Source organism: Opisthorchis viverrini, assembly GCF_000715545.1.
Source record: "Opisthorchis viverrini unplaced genomic scaffold opera_v5_201, whole genome shotgun sequence".
Classification (NCBI taxonomy): domain Eukaryota; kingdom Metazoa; phylum Platyhelminthes; class Trematoda; order Opisthorchiida; family Opisthorchiidae; genus Opisthorchis; species Opisthorchis viverrini.
In genome coordinates this window covers 283,031-301,072 of record NW_008751856.1, presented here as the reverse complement: position 1 = coordinate 301,072, position 18,042 = coordinate 283,031, and the positions used below count along the sequence as shown (strand labels likewise).

Genomic DNA, 18,042 nt, shown 5'->3' with positions numbered 1-18,042 from the left:
GCGGCCAGATAGAGTGGGTGTCGAGGCTTGAGGACTGATTTGGAGATTCCTGAAGATGTCGGCACCATGTGACGAGCAGATGCTGCACGCAAAACCGATACACGACGGAGTCGTCAGTCCTAAGTGCTGGGCCTACAAGGAGAGAGTTATTAATGAGGTGGGGAGAGGGGGAAGAAAAAGTATGTGAAGGAGAAAGAAGGGAGGCGTCAGCAGTAGCCTGTTTTCGCTTACCCGCCCTGCTGTATGCAGCAAGTAAGGCGACCCGGCTGATGGCACCACCCGACGACCGATGTGGCATGAGTTTATTTGTGTATGTGCAGTTCATGGTTGTACGTGGGCTGGGATACTGCCAGGGCGCCCACACCTAGACAGGAGAATGGTTAGAATCCTCAACCAAAGCCCTTGGCTCAAAAGCCTAACCGCAAGGCAGCGGTGTTTGGCGGGGAAATGCAAATGCATTACCTTTTGTACGGAACAAGTCGCCACATGTTCCAACCCCCAACCTGGAGGGCCAGATTGTTCGTCAGACCTCTAACCATTGACAAACCTGGTGTGAGAGACTCTGTGAGTGTCGCGGGATACTCTCCAGTATAGCTCAATGGATCGCTGAGGTGCGCAAACCGTCACACCACGGTAAGGTCCAGTCTCTTCGTGACGGGACGGACAGGCTAATTTCGAATGAAAAGTTGCTATCGCCGAATTAGAGGTTATTTCAAATTGTGCGGGCACTTGTGAACGCTTACAAAGAACAGTGCAGGGGAGACCGCTTACGTGGACCCGGTCGAGGAAGAGGCACAACTTGGGATCTGCGATCAACGCCAACGTCGGCCTAATTCTGCAATGGACACCGAATGGCCTGAAGCCCTAGACCTAGATATTTGTTCACTCGGAGAGGGCAATTATTCCAGCTAGACTTTCGGAGCCTTCCCGATGCAATTATGGTCTTCGATATCTATGGCCTCAACGGCTTTCATCGTTTGGCTGGTGGTTAAAATGCAGTTGCGGTAGCAGAAGCCGGGGAAAATACCCCCTATAAAGCAAAAATTTCACAAATATTCAGATTCGAGCCAAAAAGGAGTGCTGCAGGCACTAGTGTTGCCAGTAGGTGTTGAAAGCCCATATCAAAATGTGTCAACAAGGTAAAATAATCAGAAGGCAAAATACGGTCCTTCGTGTCATGTAGTGACGTTCGTTTCGCTAGTGAGCATCTTGAATCGGTCAGGCGACCATTCGGACGATATTTAACTCAGAAACCTTGTTCCGTATTCCAACACATCTGGGCAGCTAAATACAGCTGGCGCTACGAAGCAGAATTGCTTCACCTCTTTGTCAAGACTGAAACCTACGAACGTGTTTTCAGTGTCCAAACCTTCATCTCATGGTGAAAAGATGTGGCGACATTGAAGAGTTTGTTCGAGTGTTCAACACCTTTGAAAAACGATTCACAATGTTCCCCTATTCACTGAACCTAAATCCCTGTCAGTTCAATGAATGGGAACTATAGTAGTTGGTTACGTTTGCAGCAGTCCTCTTATATTTGGCTCGCTTAGAAAATTTGAGCAGGGTAGCTACGCAGGCTTTGGGGTATACACTGACCCTGTGGAACGGTTCCATTCGGAATATCCACGCCCAAAACCAACCAACATTTTGTCGGAACCGATTCTACGGTAATTGTGTCATTTGAATGAGGGAACCAAGAGAGCGTACTTGCAATCCTACGGAAAACCAACTTCCCATATTGAACGAATTAGATGGAGATACTTGTACTGTAGTGTTTGTTGAACCAATTGGACAGTTCAGCGGATAGTTCACCGTTTCTGAAAACCTTCCTATTCTGCGTTTGCGGAATTGCTGTCAGTCCATACTATTATTCTCCTCATGTTATAGCAGTCGATTCACTTGATCCTATTCGACTTTTGACGGACAGTTGAGCCTTGGATCGGTCTGGACGTTCTGAAAAATTCGCAGATATTAGGTTCTTTTTCAATGCTTCTTCAGTGCTCCAGTGCCAACAACATCAGTAGCACCAACAAGCTCCAGGGCTAACACATGGGGTTCATCCATTACTGTTGGAACTACTTCTGTACTCACCACCCTGAAAAGTGACACTTTATCATTTTGTGAACTGTTAGCCAGTAGACATGATCCAATACTGGCAGATGAAATAAACATGCAAAACTCTCTCCTGGGCGAACCTTCCATTCGCCCTGAGGTCGTCGCTTTAATTTCCACGCGGTAACAGGTCAAAAAATGCCTGTTATAAACACAGTTACTACGAACAGGGGGTTCTACCTTGCTAAAAACAAACCGCCTGCCCGCATCGACGGCGCCGGTCATCTGTCGACACGTAGCACTGATGTGTCAGACTTTTGGTGTATGACAGCGTTCTGCCCACTTGTAGCCCGTTGCCTTACGCTAGCGTCCCTCATTTGCTAGACCCAGCCATGAGAATGAAATTTAAGAACCTTTGACACTGCATAAATTTACTGTGATATTTCCTCCGTCGGGACACCCATCACAGTGTAGATCTCACAGACTGGCACCACCGTGGCCTCAAACGAGTAACGCCTGGTACTCATCGGTTTTGACCATGCCCCGGATGGGGTTGCGTAACAGCCCCGGTCTTTGGATACCGGATTAGTTGACCGTATATTCATTTAGTAACACTTGGTTTTCATAGCCTTGCTAAAGGATCCGCATTTCAACTTTGTAAGACACGTATTCACCGTGATCAGGCAATATGAACGGTAGTCACGCCCACTTCAGTTGTGTAGCTGCAAATGGTTGTTCGTCTGGAGAGCTGGTTTTTGCATTGTGCAACTTCTTGACCAGGTTAGTGTGGGCGAACAACATCAACCCATCCACTCAGATGCCATTGTAATGCAGGAGGTGTCCGTTTATACTCCCAGACAAAGGTGATTGCTAAATCTTTGCTTTCTATTACACGTCATCTCATCGGTTTGACCATGCCCCGGAGGGGGTTGCGGAACAGCTCCGGTCTTTGGATACCGGATTAGTTGACCGTATATTCATTTAGTAACACTTGGTTTTCATAGCCTTGCTAAAGGATCCGCATTTCAACTTTGTAAGACACGTATTCACCGTGATCAGGCAATATGAACGGTAGTCACGCCCACTTCAGTTGTGTAGCTGCAAATGGTTGTTCGTCTGGAGAGCTGGTTTTTGCATTGTGCAACTTCTTGACCAGGTTAGTGTGGGCGAACAACATCAACCCATCCACTCAGATGCCATTGTAATGCAGGAGGTGTCCGTTTATACTCCCAGACAAAGGTGATTGCTAAATCTTTGCTTTCTATTACACGTCATCAGTTCTGTTTCCTTGTTGCCATATTTGCATAATTTTGCCTCTCCATGGAATCCTCCTTTCAGCGCCCGAGTTTTTTCGTCTTTTTGTCGGAGAAGGCTGTACAGTAACTCCCAGGTTGTATGTCCTTCGAATTCGTGTGTTATCTCAATTTGAAATGCGGTTGATGTTTTGTTTCCCCACCCTCTCCTGTAGTCCCACTGCCACAAGTACTATCGCGTATTTATCCTTGGTTCCGGTCGCCCACGATATATCGATTAATGTTGCTTCCGAAGTATAGCTTCCTCATTTTCGTGGGCCTGATATGTCTCTCATTGGACCAAACCGAATTTCTACACCACATATCTAACTTGTTGAGGTTTTGCTACGCAAAGATAGTGTGAAACGCGGTTCCATATGGCGTCAACGCCAAACAGAAGCACTGAAGATTACAAGACTAGAATGTGTCCCCACCCAGCGAGAAAATCGAACTGGAGTGGGCAAAAATGAAGCATTTGCAAACCATACACAATTGACTTACATTAGTACCCTTCGTTTGCTTATCGGTTGAATCTGAATGAGAACACACGAACTCTGTGGAATCCAACTGGTGGGCGTGCCCTGCGCTTACACTCGCGGCTTTCCAAAACACTTTGGATCGAAGAAGAGCTTTCAGCAAACACTTTTTTATACCAAAAACCTTTAAAAAGAAATGATCAATGGTAACACTAGGTTTACATCAATTTTCTGTTCATCAGAAAGTATTCTGAAAGTCGGGTCAGCGCACACATGCATACTGACCGAAAGTAGCTCGTGCTCATTATGTGTAATGAGTGCCTTCACCTAAAAATTGCTTGACAGTGAGTGAAAATGCGAACAAACCTTGGAAGAGAAATCGACTATCCGGAGAACAACCGAGGTATCGGTGTCACATTCGAGAGGTTTTAGTTGACATTTGAGTATTAACAAGGGAAAATATACATCTATTTTTGTAAACTGATGCAATACTAATGGGTTAACTTGAATTACCGATTCGTCGAACTCGCCAGATCTCATCGTATCAGCTTGAGTAAGATGCAAATTAAGATGTGGCTGAGGTTCAATGGAATGCAGAAGTATGGGAAGTTCGTCCTGAGACAAAAGTGAGCTAGATTGTGTAATATCCGTACTTGGAATGAGGCCAATTCCATATTGAGCGCCTGAAGCCAAACTGAAATCAGTTCTGATGAGGGCAGGGTAGATGATCCTATCCAATCATCAATGTAACCACGCAGTGTTGCAACTTCAGATGTATTTAAGACTGCGCATGATTTCAGGCCTTCAACAAATTGTGGCTTCCGCACATGACGTTGTGAATATAACGAAGCGGCGAAAACACACATAAGGGTCATGATGACGACAACACCGATGGGTAAGTTCGGAATGTAACTAAGCAAAACCTGCTTGATATGTCGAAGCATATCAGCGGAATTATACACGGCAAGCTTGGCCAGAATAGACTCCATGAACTCATGAGTAACTGGATGCTTCGCCAACAAGGATGTGAATCACGAACTACACGAAAATACAGTAAGCAAGATTGAAAGGCCGCGCGGAAAAAACCGCGGTTGAGTAGTTCAACAGGTCACCGATTCAATGATTGATACACAGAACACACGGGTCGAGTTTGTACTTTTTGTTCAGCGACCTCTATTCACCTGGAGAAGCAAGCGAAAAGGGATATGGAACCACTCTTTAACTTCTCAGCGCGGGTCAGGGAAGACTCAACTAGACCGCACATTAGAACCTCTCAGTAGTTGCACAATGGAAGTGATTTCTCGGAAGCCACGACATTTTAATGTTCGCCACTTCATAGTGTAGAATGTCTGTATATAACTCATATACTCCTGAATTATTGCAAATTATTAACTATGCTTGCTATGTTTACCATGTTTAGGTGTGCGAATCCTCAAGGTCAATAAACACCCCCGACTCTGAATACGTTGCCTAATGTAATAAGAAATCGCGATTTGAAGAAAACGTTGACTCACTTACACTGGATGGAACTTTCAGACAGTCTTCTAGCTAAACAAATTCCCCGAACATTCTAGAATCCACATGGCATTTGGAGACGCAAAAGTTGTGGAGGTGCTTCCCTACAAACAACTTTTGCTCGGTAATTGCTGTTGCCCTTTGCAACTCCGTAGTCCGCGTTCATTATAGGCAAAAATTCGTGCACTTTTGTTAGCAAACGGCAAAGTTTCCATATATGTTGCGAATTATGTTAGGAGGACCTCGAAGTTGGTCGATTAGCCACATGGAGTCTACGTCTACCATAGCGGACAGCACACGACTAACACGCCGCTAGGGGTTCACGATGCCTAATCAGCTGGCCGGAGCGAGCTCAAAATAGACGGCATAAAATGTTAAGATGCATTGGTCGTTTTGATGAGTACATATGTCGTTCCGGGGGGCGCATGATCTTCTTAATGCGCGGTGTTCATTTGGCCGTTGAAGTCCCGAAATGAGAAGAAAATACAATTCAAGATATCAAAATATCACCATAAGGTGGGCGGCTGACAAAGTGGTAGGAATACTTGCCCTAAAATTCACTTCAGCAGCCATCTTGCAAGCCTACTTACCGCATCCTAAAAAATGCGAGGCCTATATGAAGTGCATGGGGTCTCCTTAAAAGTCAAACTGTCTGGAGCTGATGGGTCATATTAAGTCATCTTCGTCTCATTCACCTAGCTGGAACTCTACAGCCTTAGTCGTGGTTGTCAGACAGTTGCTCACGGCTGTCGAGTAGTCTCTCTTTGGACGCGAAAACACGGCAAACTCATATGCCCTGGACACTGTGTTCTGGGATTGTGTGCTTCGGTTCAGATCAACATCATAAGTCGCCCTACTCGCGGACCGGGTAGCAAGCACACATTTACGTATTCTGGATGGGCCAGGAGCTAAGTACCAAAAGTAATTTATTTATATGTATGCTCACCTTTGGGACAAGCCCGAAGTGCACCACCGCACAGCAGGTGTAGCCACCCTTTCACTACATACATGACCGTACAGATCATCGCCACCCGCTAGATCACGAGATCTGTCTTTTTTCGCACACACAAATCACGCCACATAATCGTGACTCACTTGACCACACAGCTCAAAGTCAAGCCATAGATCCCAAGATCTCGCCTTTCTTTCCATACAGTAAAAATCTCGACACAAAATGGGGGCCCATCTGACACCGACTGTCTGCCGTCTGATAAGGTAGCAATAGGTCGTCTGCTGACACCCATACACACGCAAACGTTCCTTAATATAGGATAACAGCACAGCAGCACAACACAAATCAACAGAGCGACCCACCTCGTCCAACTCGGAGCAGAGCCGCTCAGGACTTACGGCGCTTCACTCACGGAAAATCAGGAAATGTGTGGCTGCTACAACACTGAAGAAGACAAGAAACCTGCAGTCGGACTTACAACCTGTGTCTGCAATGCCATAAGTCCCTTGTTCGCACATATACCTTTTGTAATAATTTTCCTCAACAAGCTGATATTGTTAGTGCTTCCCGTTTTCTCGTTCGTATACCTAATTTTCGAGTTCCACTAGAGCATTAACAAATTGAAATTGGTGAGCCCGACGTTTGTGAACTCGTGTAAGTCCTAACATTTTTTTCGTTTGGACTTCCATATATCCATATTTCTATTCATTTCCGACACATCTAGCCCCCCGTGTCACCTCAGCCAAATATCAACGCCGCATCTGTTCATCTACATCCATTCTGGCACCATGGTTCGTGTATCTGGTTTACTCAAGTCCAAGCTCACTTTGCCCTTAGAGGAATCACTCAAGAGCACACTAGATGTAATCATGGTTTATCCGTTCTACCTCCTGAAATAGCGGCATATTTGCGCGATATTCTTATGGCACCGGACAGCTCTCGGTCGTTTACGCAGCTTAAAAATACATTAACTGCGCGAACTGCATTATCCGAACATAGGCACTTGGAACAACTGATAAGCGGTGAAACACTAGATGGTTGTACACCGCCTGTCTTCCTGCGCCGCTTTTACAGCATTTCGGGCAACAAAAATCGATGACGCGTTTCTCAAACAGCTCTTCCTCAAGTGTTTAGCAACACATGTGCAGTCCATTCTCGATGTGGATTCAGATAACGTTCCTTTGACACAACTGGTAAGTATCGCCGATAAACCATTCGAACTATAGCCTTCTACTCGTCTCGACCGCTGGTAGTCGGTCGGTTACCGAACGCACAAAATCCCAGGTTTGTGTCCTTAGACCACCATCTGGGTCGAGGTGCAGTATCCTCGACCACAAATGGCAGGCCTTCAGTTGCAGACTTTGAGGCTTGACATAGAAGGAATCGCCCCTGAACAATCAACTGCTTAGACATGGTTATGGCCCTTCTGGGTTCCAGCTTCTAAAACTTATCCATCACTCGGTTGAACACTTTGCGAGGGCCGCCAAAAGCTGTCGGCGGTGGTTTGGGAAGAAGTGTAGGGGTATACCTTTTCACGGAGGGTTGTAAGACAACAGCCATCGTTGGTGGATTGAGAATCAAGCTTAGGAAAGTCTATGGATAATAGTTCCTACTGCTTGGAACGGACTGATCTCTCTGCAGGGGAGCCACATCGCCTGGTAGAAAGGGCAGGGCATTCTTCAGCGTAGGTTTCAACGGTCTGGGAGCATTTGGGTGTTTGCACCACAAATCTTAAGTTAGTTTACGTAGGCTGACCTCACCTTCAGGAATGAATAATATGATATTAGTACCGTCTGGTGAGGGAGGCATCAGATAAAACGGTGTTCAATAGAAAAAATCTTAGATGGGACGACAACAACCAGAGGAACCCACGAAATGGTATATTTCTTGTTGGCTGGCCTCGCAGCAAAGGACTAATTGACGTTGCCGATGTATTTGTAAGACGTAACAAATCATTATTAATGGGCCTCTGCTCGGCAGGCATGCTGGACCTTTGAGTGGTAATGCGAGAGACTATAATTGGTGGAAAGATTTGTGTCTCGTTTTTGCAATGAGCGTCAGTCAATCAGAAGACGTATGGTCAGGGCTAGAATGGGTGGCCAGTTTAAGAACTTATCTGCCGATGTTGCTAGCAAGGGGTCTGGACGTTGGATTAGTTGAAACGGGTAATTACATGGTGAGTTAGACAAGGGGCGGTGGTAGATTTAAGCTAGGCCAAACAATCCAATCACATGGTCTCTGCAAAAAAGAGGTCAAGGTATACAGTGTGAGCAAACAAATAATTGACCGTTGAACAACAGCTCCCGAGATGAACGATGAGAACTATGGCTTAACTGGAGTCTACCACACCGACTTAACAGGAAGGTAAACGTATGAGTCACCAATCACCGAGTCACTGGTGTGAGCTCCTCGTCAAAGGTGTTGTGTATTTTGCAGATCTATAATCGCCTGCACATAACGTCAAGACATAAGCAACATTAGAAATGTTCCGCTACCATCAGGGCATTTGACATAAAACTGGTTTTTCTTCAGAAAAGCCTCAAGGATGTACAGGCGTAGCAACCAAAAAAACTGATAATGGACTTCTTTTGCAGAACGAGTTCTAGGTGCCTGGTTGCAGTTAGTTGTCGGGCAGGGGCTGCAGCTCTTAAGCACCGCTGTCAAAAGTGCCGCAATTCCACCAGCAGATGCGCGAGTGACGTTATCTGGGTCTTTTTTTCAGAGAACCATCAAATCAGCTAACGACGTTCCTTATGAGTGCTTTTCCCCACAGAGACCGGCTACAAACCTCCACACACAAAATGGTTAAAAATAAGGAAGGCAGACAAACTCATGTAATTTCTGTCGCTCCTTCTCCAAATATCGTAAACAGAACCTCAATGTGACGGCCTATTATTCAAAGAGCCTTTTCGAAGCTTGAACGCATATCGCAGGTTCTCCATCTAGAATATTGAAGGCTGACTTCCAGCAAAAAGGATGCTTTCTTTGTAGAAAACTTAGCCAGAAATGAGCATTCATTTCCATCAAGAACTAGAGATATGCATCAGTAAAATTTTCATTCGCGACACAGGATGCTGGGTCACTTGTGTAAGCTGTACAGGAGCACGCAATTAAACGCATTGATTGATCTACTACCGAGACAAAAGCCACTTCCAAATTTCTAGGACCGTTAGTCAGCCAAGCCGATTCAGGCTTTCTTCTTCATTGTCTATAACTCAGAATGCAGCCACAAAAAGACACTCATGGAGAGCTCGTTCCCGAAAGAGTGAAACCTCCAGCACTGTGCACCTTCCCGATAAAAGCCACGAAAGAGTCGTCAAACCCCATTCGAAGACACACGGCCATGATCAGACGGCACTGTCGGAAAACCCAACGTGCCCGTGTTGACCGAGCCGTTCCAAGTTTGTGAATATAATAAAATAAGTTAGAACGATTGGTTAGTTCACATGAACATTGTCAAATAAGAAGGCTGTTCGTCCATAAATATCATTGCTTGGTGTTACTATAAGTTGGTATATCTTCCACGGGTTCGACAGAAGATCGGGTGAAAAGCCAGATTTTGACACACATTCCCCAATCGCCGAAGCGTCCCTGAATTCTGAGGAAACAAATAAAGGTATCATCACAGCAATTCCTCGAGCCTGAATAACGTCAGGTGCAAAAGCCCAGAAGTTCAGCCGCCGAAGGTAACAACCATTCAAAGTTTCGGGCGTTAGAAATCAAACCGCGCCACTCGGAGACAATAACTATGATGCACAGCTTAATATCACCATGAAGGTATTAGGATCCACGATAACTAATAAACTACGTCAAAAATAGCAGACAGCTGAACGAAACCATCTAACGCACAGGACTAACACTTGGCTGAGGGTTCATGAAGCCTAACCAACTTGCCGGTACGCGCCAATCCACCCCGAGTGAAAAAAAACCCACCCGTTGATGGCAAGTCGAACTTCGTTGACCGTTTGGATTAAGTCGTATGTCCTGCCGGAAAGCTTATGGACTTCGTGGTGCAGTGTTCGTTCAGCTACTGACTTCCTAAAATGGAAGAAACTTATAAAATATCAATGTGAGCGAGGTGGTTGACAAATTGGGAGCAATACTTACTCTATAAAATCAGCGCTGCAGCGGCTTGTTTACGTCATTTTAGACGGCTCGTTCCTTTTGTGTTATTTTTTACGGACCATAAGGCTTTAAGCAATATGAGAAGTACCTGAAACGCATCAAGTCTTAATTGCGGACGGACAGAACGAACGTGATCCTCCTTTTACGGGCCACACTAAGGCGTCGTTGTCTTTTTATACTTGCCGGTGCTCTACAACATTAATGCTACTATTGAAAGGAAGAGGGCATTCGCTGCGGAGTTGTTTATTGGAAAACGCTGACTGAACAATTACAGACTATTGGATGGGGGAGCAAAACTCTCATTTGCATCTTGTTTACAAGACTAGACATCCATCTTGCCCTTGAACGCGTCTTAATGCGCTTTCCTCGATATTCATTGACTGTTCCTAAAGTGCAAGCAAATGCTACAGAGCGACTCCACAAACTCCGTAATGGATCACACTTTTCAAGAGACGCAAAGCGGATTTACGAGAGAACATACTACACTCATGCCTTACCATCAGTAGTATCAACGTTACACGCCTTCTCCCTTTGGAGGTCGTTCGCATGCCACCGATTTTCATTTACCTCCATTTGGTCGGCTTCGGCAGCGTGTATACCCGGCCACTCTTCGGGTTTATCATACCACTTACAAAGCTGCGTCCTATTTACTCTTTTTGCTTCCCAACCGTCTTGAATTGTATAGACGTCCCCCCGGCGGTCGTTAACGGCAAACGGCCCTTGCCATCGACTACCTAGCTTCCGCAGCCCCAGTCCACTCATTCCAGGATTTTGATGACCCTTCTACTTGACCTTCGCGCCTATGTGCAATGTTCGTGACTTTCTATTTGCCGTTTTCTGCCTAGTGCTTTCTTGAACGGCGTTCAAGTTTTCTCGAGCTCTCCGCCTTTCTTCGCTGGCTTCTCCGGAGACAAGCGTGCTGCCGGCCACAACTCATTTTCCTGATCAACCGGAGGCGCGGATGTCAACCATACATCAGCGTAAAAGGGGACTTGCCTGTGGTTGGCTGTATGGAAGCACGGTGAGCCAGGAACACCATTGGCAAGTTCGCTTCCAGTCACCTCCTTTGGCCGCTAGCCACTCCTTGGGGGTTCGGTTATTATGTTCGGTTAGGCCATTCGTTTGGGGGTGGCATGATGCCCTCCTTAACCGTCTGGTACCCAGCTTCTGCAAGCGATTCCTAAACTCTTTGCTCGTTTGTGGACCGTTAGGCATCGATGGCCGCACGCATTCTGGGCGGGCTTGGGGATAGGTCCCACAGACAAATAAATCATCCGCAGACTTGCCTCTAGGACAGACTGGACGAACGCAATCGCGCAAGGGGTGACTTACATCATCACAAAAGTCGGCGTAATATGATGGTCTATCAGTTGCACAGTAGCGGTCAAGGCCACTAGTCGGCTGGTCACAAGCTTAAAACGTCCAAGTCTGCGACTCTGAGCCGCCATCTGGTTTAAGGTGTAATATCCTCGACTATCCATGGCAGGTCGTCAGTCGCAGAAGTCGAGGCTTAGCGCAATAAAATTTGCTCCCAAACAACGACGGATGTAGCCCTCCTGGATTCTATCCCTCGAAGTCAATCCGCCACTTTTTCCATTTGTCCACGAGGTTGTCAGAATTTGCCGGTGGTGGCACGAGAATATGCGTAAGGAGTATGTTATAATCCGGCAGCCAGCATTGGTGGATGAGAAAGCAACCTACAAACAACTATGAATAATATTTCATACTGCTTGGAACCGACTGATCTCTAAAGCCAAGGAACAGGGAAAGCAGAAGAGCCAAATCGCTTGATAAAAGAAGCACGTGCATTCACCGGCAGACTCATCAACTACCTAGGAGCATCTGGGTGTTCACACCAAAAAACTAAACGCAGTTGACGTAGGTTGACCCCCCTGTAAGTTCTAACACTATGATATTTCAGCCTCAAGGTCACGATCTCATTTGCTTCAAAATGAAGGTGACGGGCTAAAACAGAACGACGGATGGCAAAAAGAGGCACCCTGCCTAGCACCCGGTAAGAAACCTTATAATTACGAAAAATGATGAACCAGAACAGCAAATCTGGTGCGATAGCTAAATTGTCACTACAATATGTTGATTTGTATTTCAAATTCCACTGGGTGGGAAACTCTGAACCCCAAAATTCATTGAGGACGTCTGCCACCAAGGCTTCACTCTAAACTAACTAACAACACTCAGTGGAAACCAACTTTTGTGACGGAGACTTACGGGGCCACTCTTCAGAATATTTACTAAGCTGAAATTATCACAGCGTGGTCAAACAAAGTTAAAAGTGTCCACAAGAGAAACGAAACACAAACAGTTCTTCGAAATATCAACTACAAAATATCTCGGTCACCAGCTGCGATTGTGCAACTTGCGGAACTCCTGTAAACAAGATCCGCAAACTCAACTTCCGAAACCCATCCATATTTGGAGTATTCTCCCGGCAAAGCGCACTATTTACATGGGTGCGGCATCGTCGAATTAACCAGCTAGAGGCACTTCCTTTACGGGACGGCACCGAAGATCCCGTGAATGACTCAACAGCGGAAACCGGTCTTTACCAAAATATGTTTTGGTAGATGACTCTTTCTATGAATATATAGGTTGCATACACGGGACGAGATCCTACTCAACGCCGACAAATTTGTCTAAACACGAAGCACCGAGGATTTAAAATTTATTGCATGGGCCTGACGAAGGTGGCCATTGGTCTGAAACCCACCAACCGTGAAACACTCATGAAAACCGCTCGCGTGTTATTGTGACTATGGTCGTCACTGGTCGTCACCTATTGAACAACTCCCGGCAGAGATGTCCTCTTACTGATGATCTATCAATGCAGCGTTTTTACTTGTTTTTACAGTGAAGCCTTCTCAAAGCTCTATCACCGCCTTCTAAAGCTTTCTCAACGAACATGAGCGAGGCAACTTCTGAAGCCACGGTCCAGCAAATTCAAACTAAGACGCCCGCTGAAAATTTGGGAGGGTGAATGTTTAAAACAAATCGCGACTATATGTGGCTAGATCAGAGTGAGTTTGAGTTTGAGCATAAATCTCAGAATAAAAATTGCTTTCCTGTCGCAGAGGTTTTTAGAGAAGAGCATTGTGCGCCAGAGATAATTTGCGTCACCATGATCATTAGTTGGTGGGGCTAGACTGTTTCATGCGTTTTACCTGAATCTGAATATACCCAGTGCTAAGTGATCGAGAACGACGAAGCTTAAGCTTCGTACTTCGTATTTTTACTCCTTGATGAGCTCGTTGAACTTAAGTTGGATCGTTTGTTTTAACCCATCCAAAGGAATTGCACTGTAACTAGAAGACTATTTGAAGGGTGCAGACTCCGGAGTGCCACATTTCACGGATAACAACGAATATGGTCTCCCTCAGCTGTGGCTACAAGTGTTTGCAATGCATGTTAGTCGTCTTCAATGTGGTTGTCATCGTACGTAAGAATACTGAAATTTGCCCTGATGTCACTCAAAATTGCAGTGTTGTGGAATTGCGTTGATAGTTGTTGGTAGCATCGCCCAAGTCCAGCTGAAGACATACTTAACCAGCGAAGATGCTCAGCTTATGGCCTTCGTCATCTTTATAATAGCTTTCGGATGTTTCCTAACTGTTGTCGGAAGCTTTGGCTTTTGTGGAGCTTGCAAAAAGAATGTCTGTTGCCTCACAATGGTAAGACGTGCACCTAATTGAAAAACACAAAAACCAGTATATAATCTTCCTGGTGATATTCATTCTTGGTGGTGTAGCAGCTGGAATAGCTGGATTTGTTCTGAAGGACCATGTACGTTGTGAATTATTTTGCATCTTGGTGATTCATGTGATATTTAGGTGAAAGAATATGTAGACAAGGTTTTAACACAAACTTACAAGACGTACAATGAGGAGGTTTCTAAGAAATTGATTGATCTGATCCAGAAGGATGTAAGTCACTTCATCCATTCCTAATTAAGCTTTTCAGCTAGGGTGTTGTGGACCAGATGGCACATGGCCGCCGGGTTTGGGACAAGTACCTGATTCATGTCGTGATTCTAGTGGCCTACAATACACACAGGTGAGTTGCAAATACTAATTACAAGTTTGCTGTTTTATCTAGACACTGTGTTTTTTAATGGTGGACAAGAAATAGGCGTGTGCTAAGAACAATCCTACCATAGTGAATCTAACGGGATGTTGCGACTTGGGATTTAATACAAAAGCAACTAACGCACTTTACGGAGATAGCATTTTGGATAATAGCGAACACCTTTTTTTGGGGCGAAAGTTTACGAATCACAATCTCGGGTGTTATTCAGGTGGAACAACTTGAGTCCTTGCCCAATTTGTTACTAAGTCCGTGACTTCAGACAAGTTTTTGAGCTCAGTTCTAGTTAACTTACAGGGGATTTGTGTGGAAGTAATGTTGGAAGCTACTTTCACCTGCTTGATTCGCAAAATAATCTCAACGTACAACCCTTCTCTCATGTCGCTGACAAAAAGTGAGACCATTCTGTTAAATGAAGAGCCAAACTCACATTGGGTTGTTTAATCTACATTGGTAGGCCTGCTTGCGTTGGACGCTTTTTAATGTAGAAATACGAAGACTGACCAGGATACCAAAGCCTCTAAGTAAACAGAAAAGTATTGAATTCTCACTAGTTTCTTGGTCGTTACACTTGTAAGGATCTGTCAACTTGTAGTCGGATCGCATAGGCATGAGCAGGACCTTTGTCACTATTGGCAATCTTGATGGATTTTCTTGAATTTCTACCAATACAGGTGCAGCGGGACACCACTCCTCGTAGGGAGTAGTACTCTCCATGGGTGTGTGGTATTTGTATAGAACAATTAAGCGCTGTCCCTAAGGGAAACAAAGCCATAGACTGTTGTATTATCAAATTTTCTACTCGTTTGCGTATACATCTGGCAGGGTCACATCACTTTCAAAACAACAAACTAATTTTTTCAGCCAGTTTATTTGTCACTGAAGCCCTACATTCGAGATTCCTAAAGTTTTATTCATAAAAACACGATCAATTCATGTCTCGGATTTAATCGCACTTGGTGGTGACCAGTTTTAAAAAGGAAAAAGACAACAACAAGCTATCCAGCACCCAAGCTAATATGTTTGCTAGTAATGTATATTTTAAAGAGCATGGTCATTAACAGAAAATGTAAATCCAGACCACAGAAATTTAGGGGTGTACAGGAATATATTATAAACAGCGAGGGGAACGTTTCGTCCGAAGGTGTGCCAACAATTGCTCCAGTTGGACAAGATGGCTCTCAACATGCTTAAGAGTTTTTGATATGGGAACACACACAGACGAGGAACTGAAGGAAGGGTAAACATTTCGGAATACTTTTCAATCAACCAGAAAAACTACCTATTGTTTACCAAACGTTTCCAAAACAATTTTCAAATGCTATTTAAGGTAGAGTGAGCACTGGTACAGTCAAAACTTCCACATCGGGCACAAATTGTCTGTCATACTGAGTTTGGTGTGAAAGTCAATGACAAAAATGTGTCGCAAGAAGCGTCGTAAGTACACAGAGTCCTGAATGACGATGAAACGCAAGACACTGAGTGGCGGATTTTGGAAAATAAATCCATCGGCGAGAAATAGAAATCGGTTTTTGGACCAGAAAGTCAACGTAACTGTCGATTGCACGTAGAGCATGGTCACAAACATAAAAGAGTACGTCCGTAGTAAATTAACACATACTCTCACCTACTCAGTATTGTTGCATTTTTACATGCGGAGAAAGGCAGTAAACACGTTGAAGTTCATCTTTAAATTAATTGCCAAAGATCATTCCTGGCTTTGTAGTCTCCCTGAATGATTCTACTGTAAAGGCGGCTACGCAGCCGGTGTCTGAAACTGTCCGAAAATTCTCAATGAAATAAAAATGGCAGGTTTTACTATTTGATGGCGGAACTCCAGCGAAGACTATTGATTTGAATCTCGAGTTACCTTATGTACATAAAAGCCTTGAAAACAGGATATCCCATAATTTTAATAAATCTTATTTCACCGTTACTTTTAAAAGATTCTGTCCAGCTGATGCGCAAAATTTGTTCACAAAACTCTGGTCTGGTGTCCCTTTTTTTCAACCCAATACCGATCAGATTTCTTATGTGACTGTACTCTGGAGGTGAATTTACAAGTGTATAAACCTATATAGCTATTGGGAATCGGACGTCCCTACATATATCCCAAGCTGGAGATCTTCAGAAGTTTTAGGCAGATAATGAGTATACATTATGAGACTACGGAAACTAGTTTAGGTGTTGCTTTTTAATACTGCGATAAATGTTTACGTCGTCGGAAAAAACAGTGATTATGGACCATGTTGGTGATTTCTTCCATCAAATATAGTCGGAAGTTAACAATGGCCTCGAAGTTACCAGTGAACATGCGTTTGGGACTAGGTCTGCGGAGACTGTAACGTTACAGGCTTCGCTCATCTACAACTTACCAGCGACCATTTGGCAATGAATTGCACGTAATTTACATCTTTTGACTTCAATAAACCCAGACTTATTCTCATCAGTCAAGTAACTTCATTATACTTTTGTTTGTTTTTTCTTTCCCAGGGATGTAGCGCTGCACTGGATAAATTCATCGAAAAGAATATCCTTGCGGTAGCGTTGTGCGTCTTTTTGTTTGCTCTGTTGCAAATTCTCGCACTTGTTTTTGCGGTTTGTGTGTGCAAGGCGATTCAACGCGGTGAAGATGCATAAATGGAAAGAAATTGACTCGATTTATCTCCGAACTTCATAACCATTTTTCTGTACATCTTTGGACACGTTACTGGACGTGACCAGGTTTTGGTGAATTTTTACTTTAACCTTTTCAAGTTTGCAATCGTTTCTGGAGCACGTTATTCGTCTAAAATAGAACAATTAAAAAATATCTGGAAGTTTTACTTCATTACCGTCCAAAGGGATGAAATGCCGGAAGGTATACTTTCTTAAAGAACTTTTAGTGACTCTACCTAAAACTGTAAACGGAATAGACGGTTTTTTGATGCCACCACGTACAAAGGTAAGTGAAAGGTTGGTGAAAAATCCAGCCTTGATGAACGTAGCATATATTCAGAAGTTCTGAGGACTTCTTTAGTATCTGGTATCTGGTATCGAAAATCTTTGGTAGCGCTTGTTAACCGGTTGTTGGTTGCTACATCGTATGGGGGGTTGGATTTCTTCCCAGTCTGTAAGTTTTTCATGCTAAGGTATAGTTCAAAGGCAATCTGATTAGTGGCGAGTCAATGCATCTAAACCACCAATATTCTGGCGTTTCAGAAGAAGTTTCTCTCACTCTCCATACCTCCAGATCCCAGTTTAGATCTTAAGAATTGTGCACCGCTCACAGCGGAAAAACTGGTGATGCTTTAGGTGCGACATGATTTTATCACCTAATCCACATTTATCTGGGTAGACAGATCGTGTAATCAATCGAAGTTGGAACGAACTATCAGATACATATATGTCTATCCTGATTGGGTCACCCGCACTTTTTAACTCATCGTTTCCAAAAATAACCATGCAAGTGTTGGTGAGCCTCGGGCAACGGAGTAATTGTCACTAGAACGGAACAGTTCAAATTACTGACGCATCGTATTCCCACCCGGAA

The 18,042-nt window shown here is 44.4% G+C and overlaps 1 protein-coding gene across 1 annotated transcript; it reads left to right on the top strand.

Annotated features, from left to right (window-relative positions):
* Positions 1 to 13,793: 13,793 nt before the first annotated feature.
* T265_08065 (hypothetical protein) lies at positions 13,794 to 17,329 on the top strand (the record flags this gene model as incomplete). The annotated part of the gene is made up of 6 exons (XM_009173760.1): positions 13,794 to 13,862; positions 13,910 to 14,098; positions 14,136 to 14,237; positions 14,258 to 14,350; positions 14,388 to 14,480; positions 17,004 to 17,329. 6 exons carry the CDS (start codon positions 13,794 to 13,796, stop codon positions 17,148 to 17,150), a joined length of 693 nt encoding a protein of 230 aa, XP_009172024.1.
* Between the last annotated feature and the right edge of the window lie 713 nt (positions 17,330 to 18,042).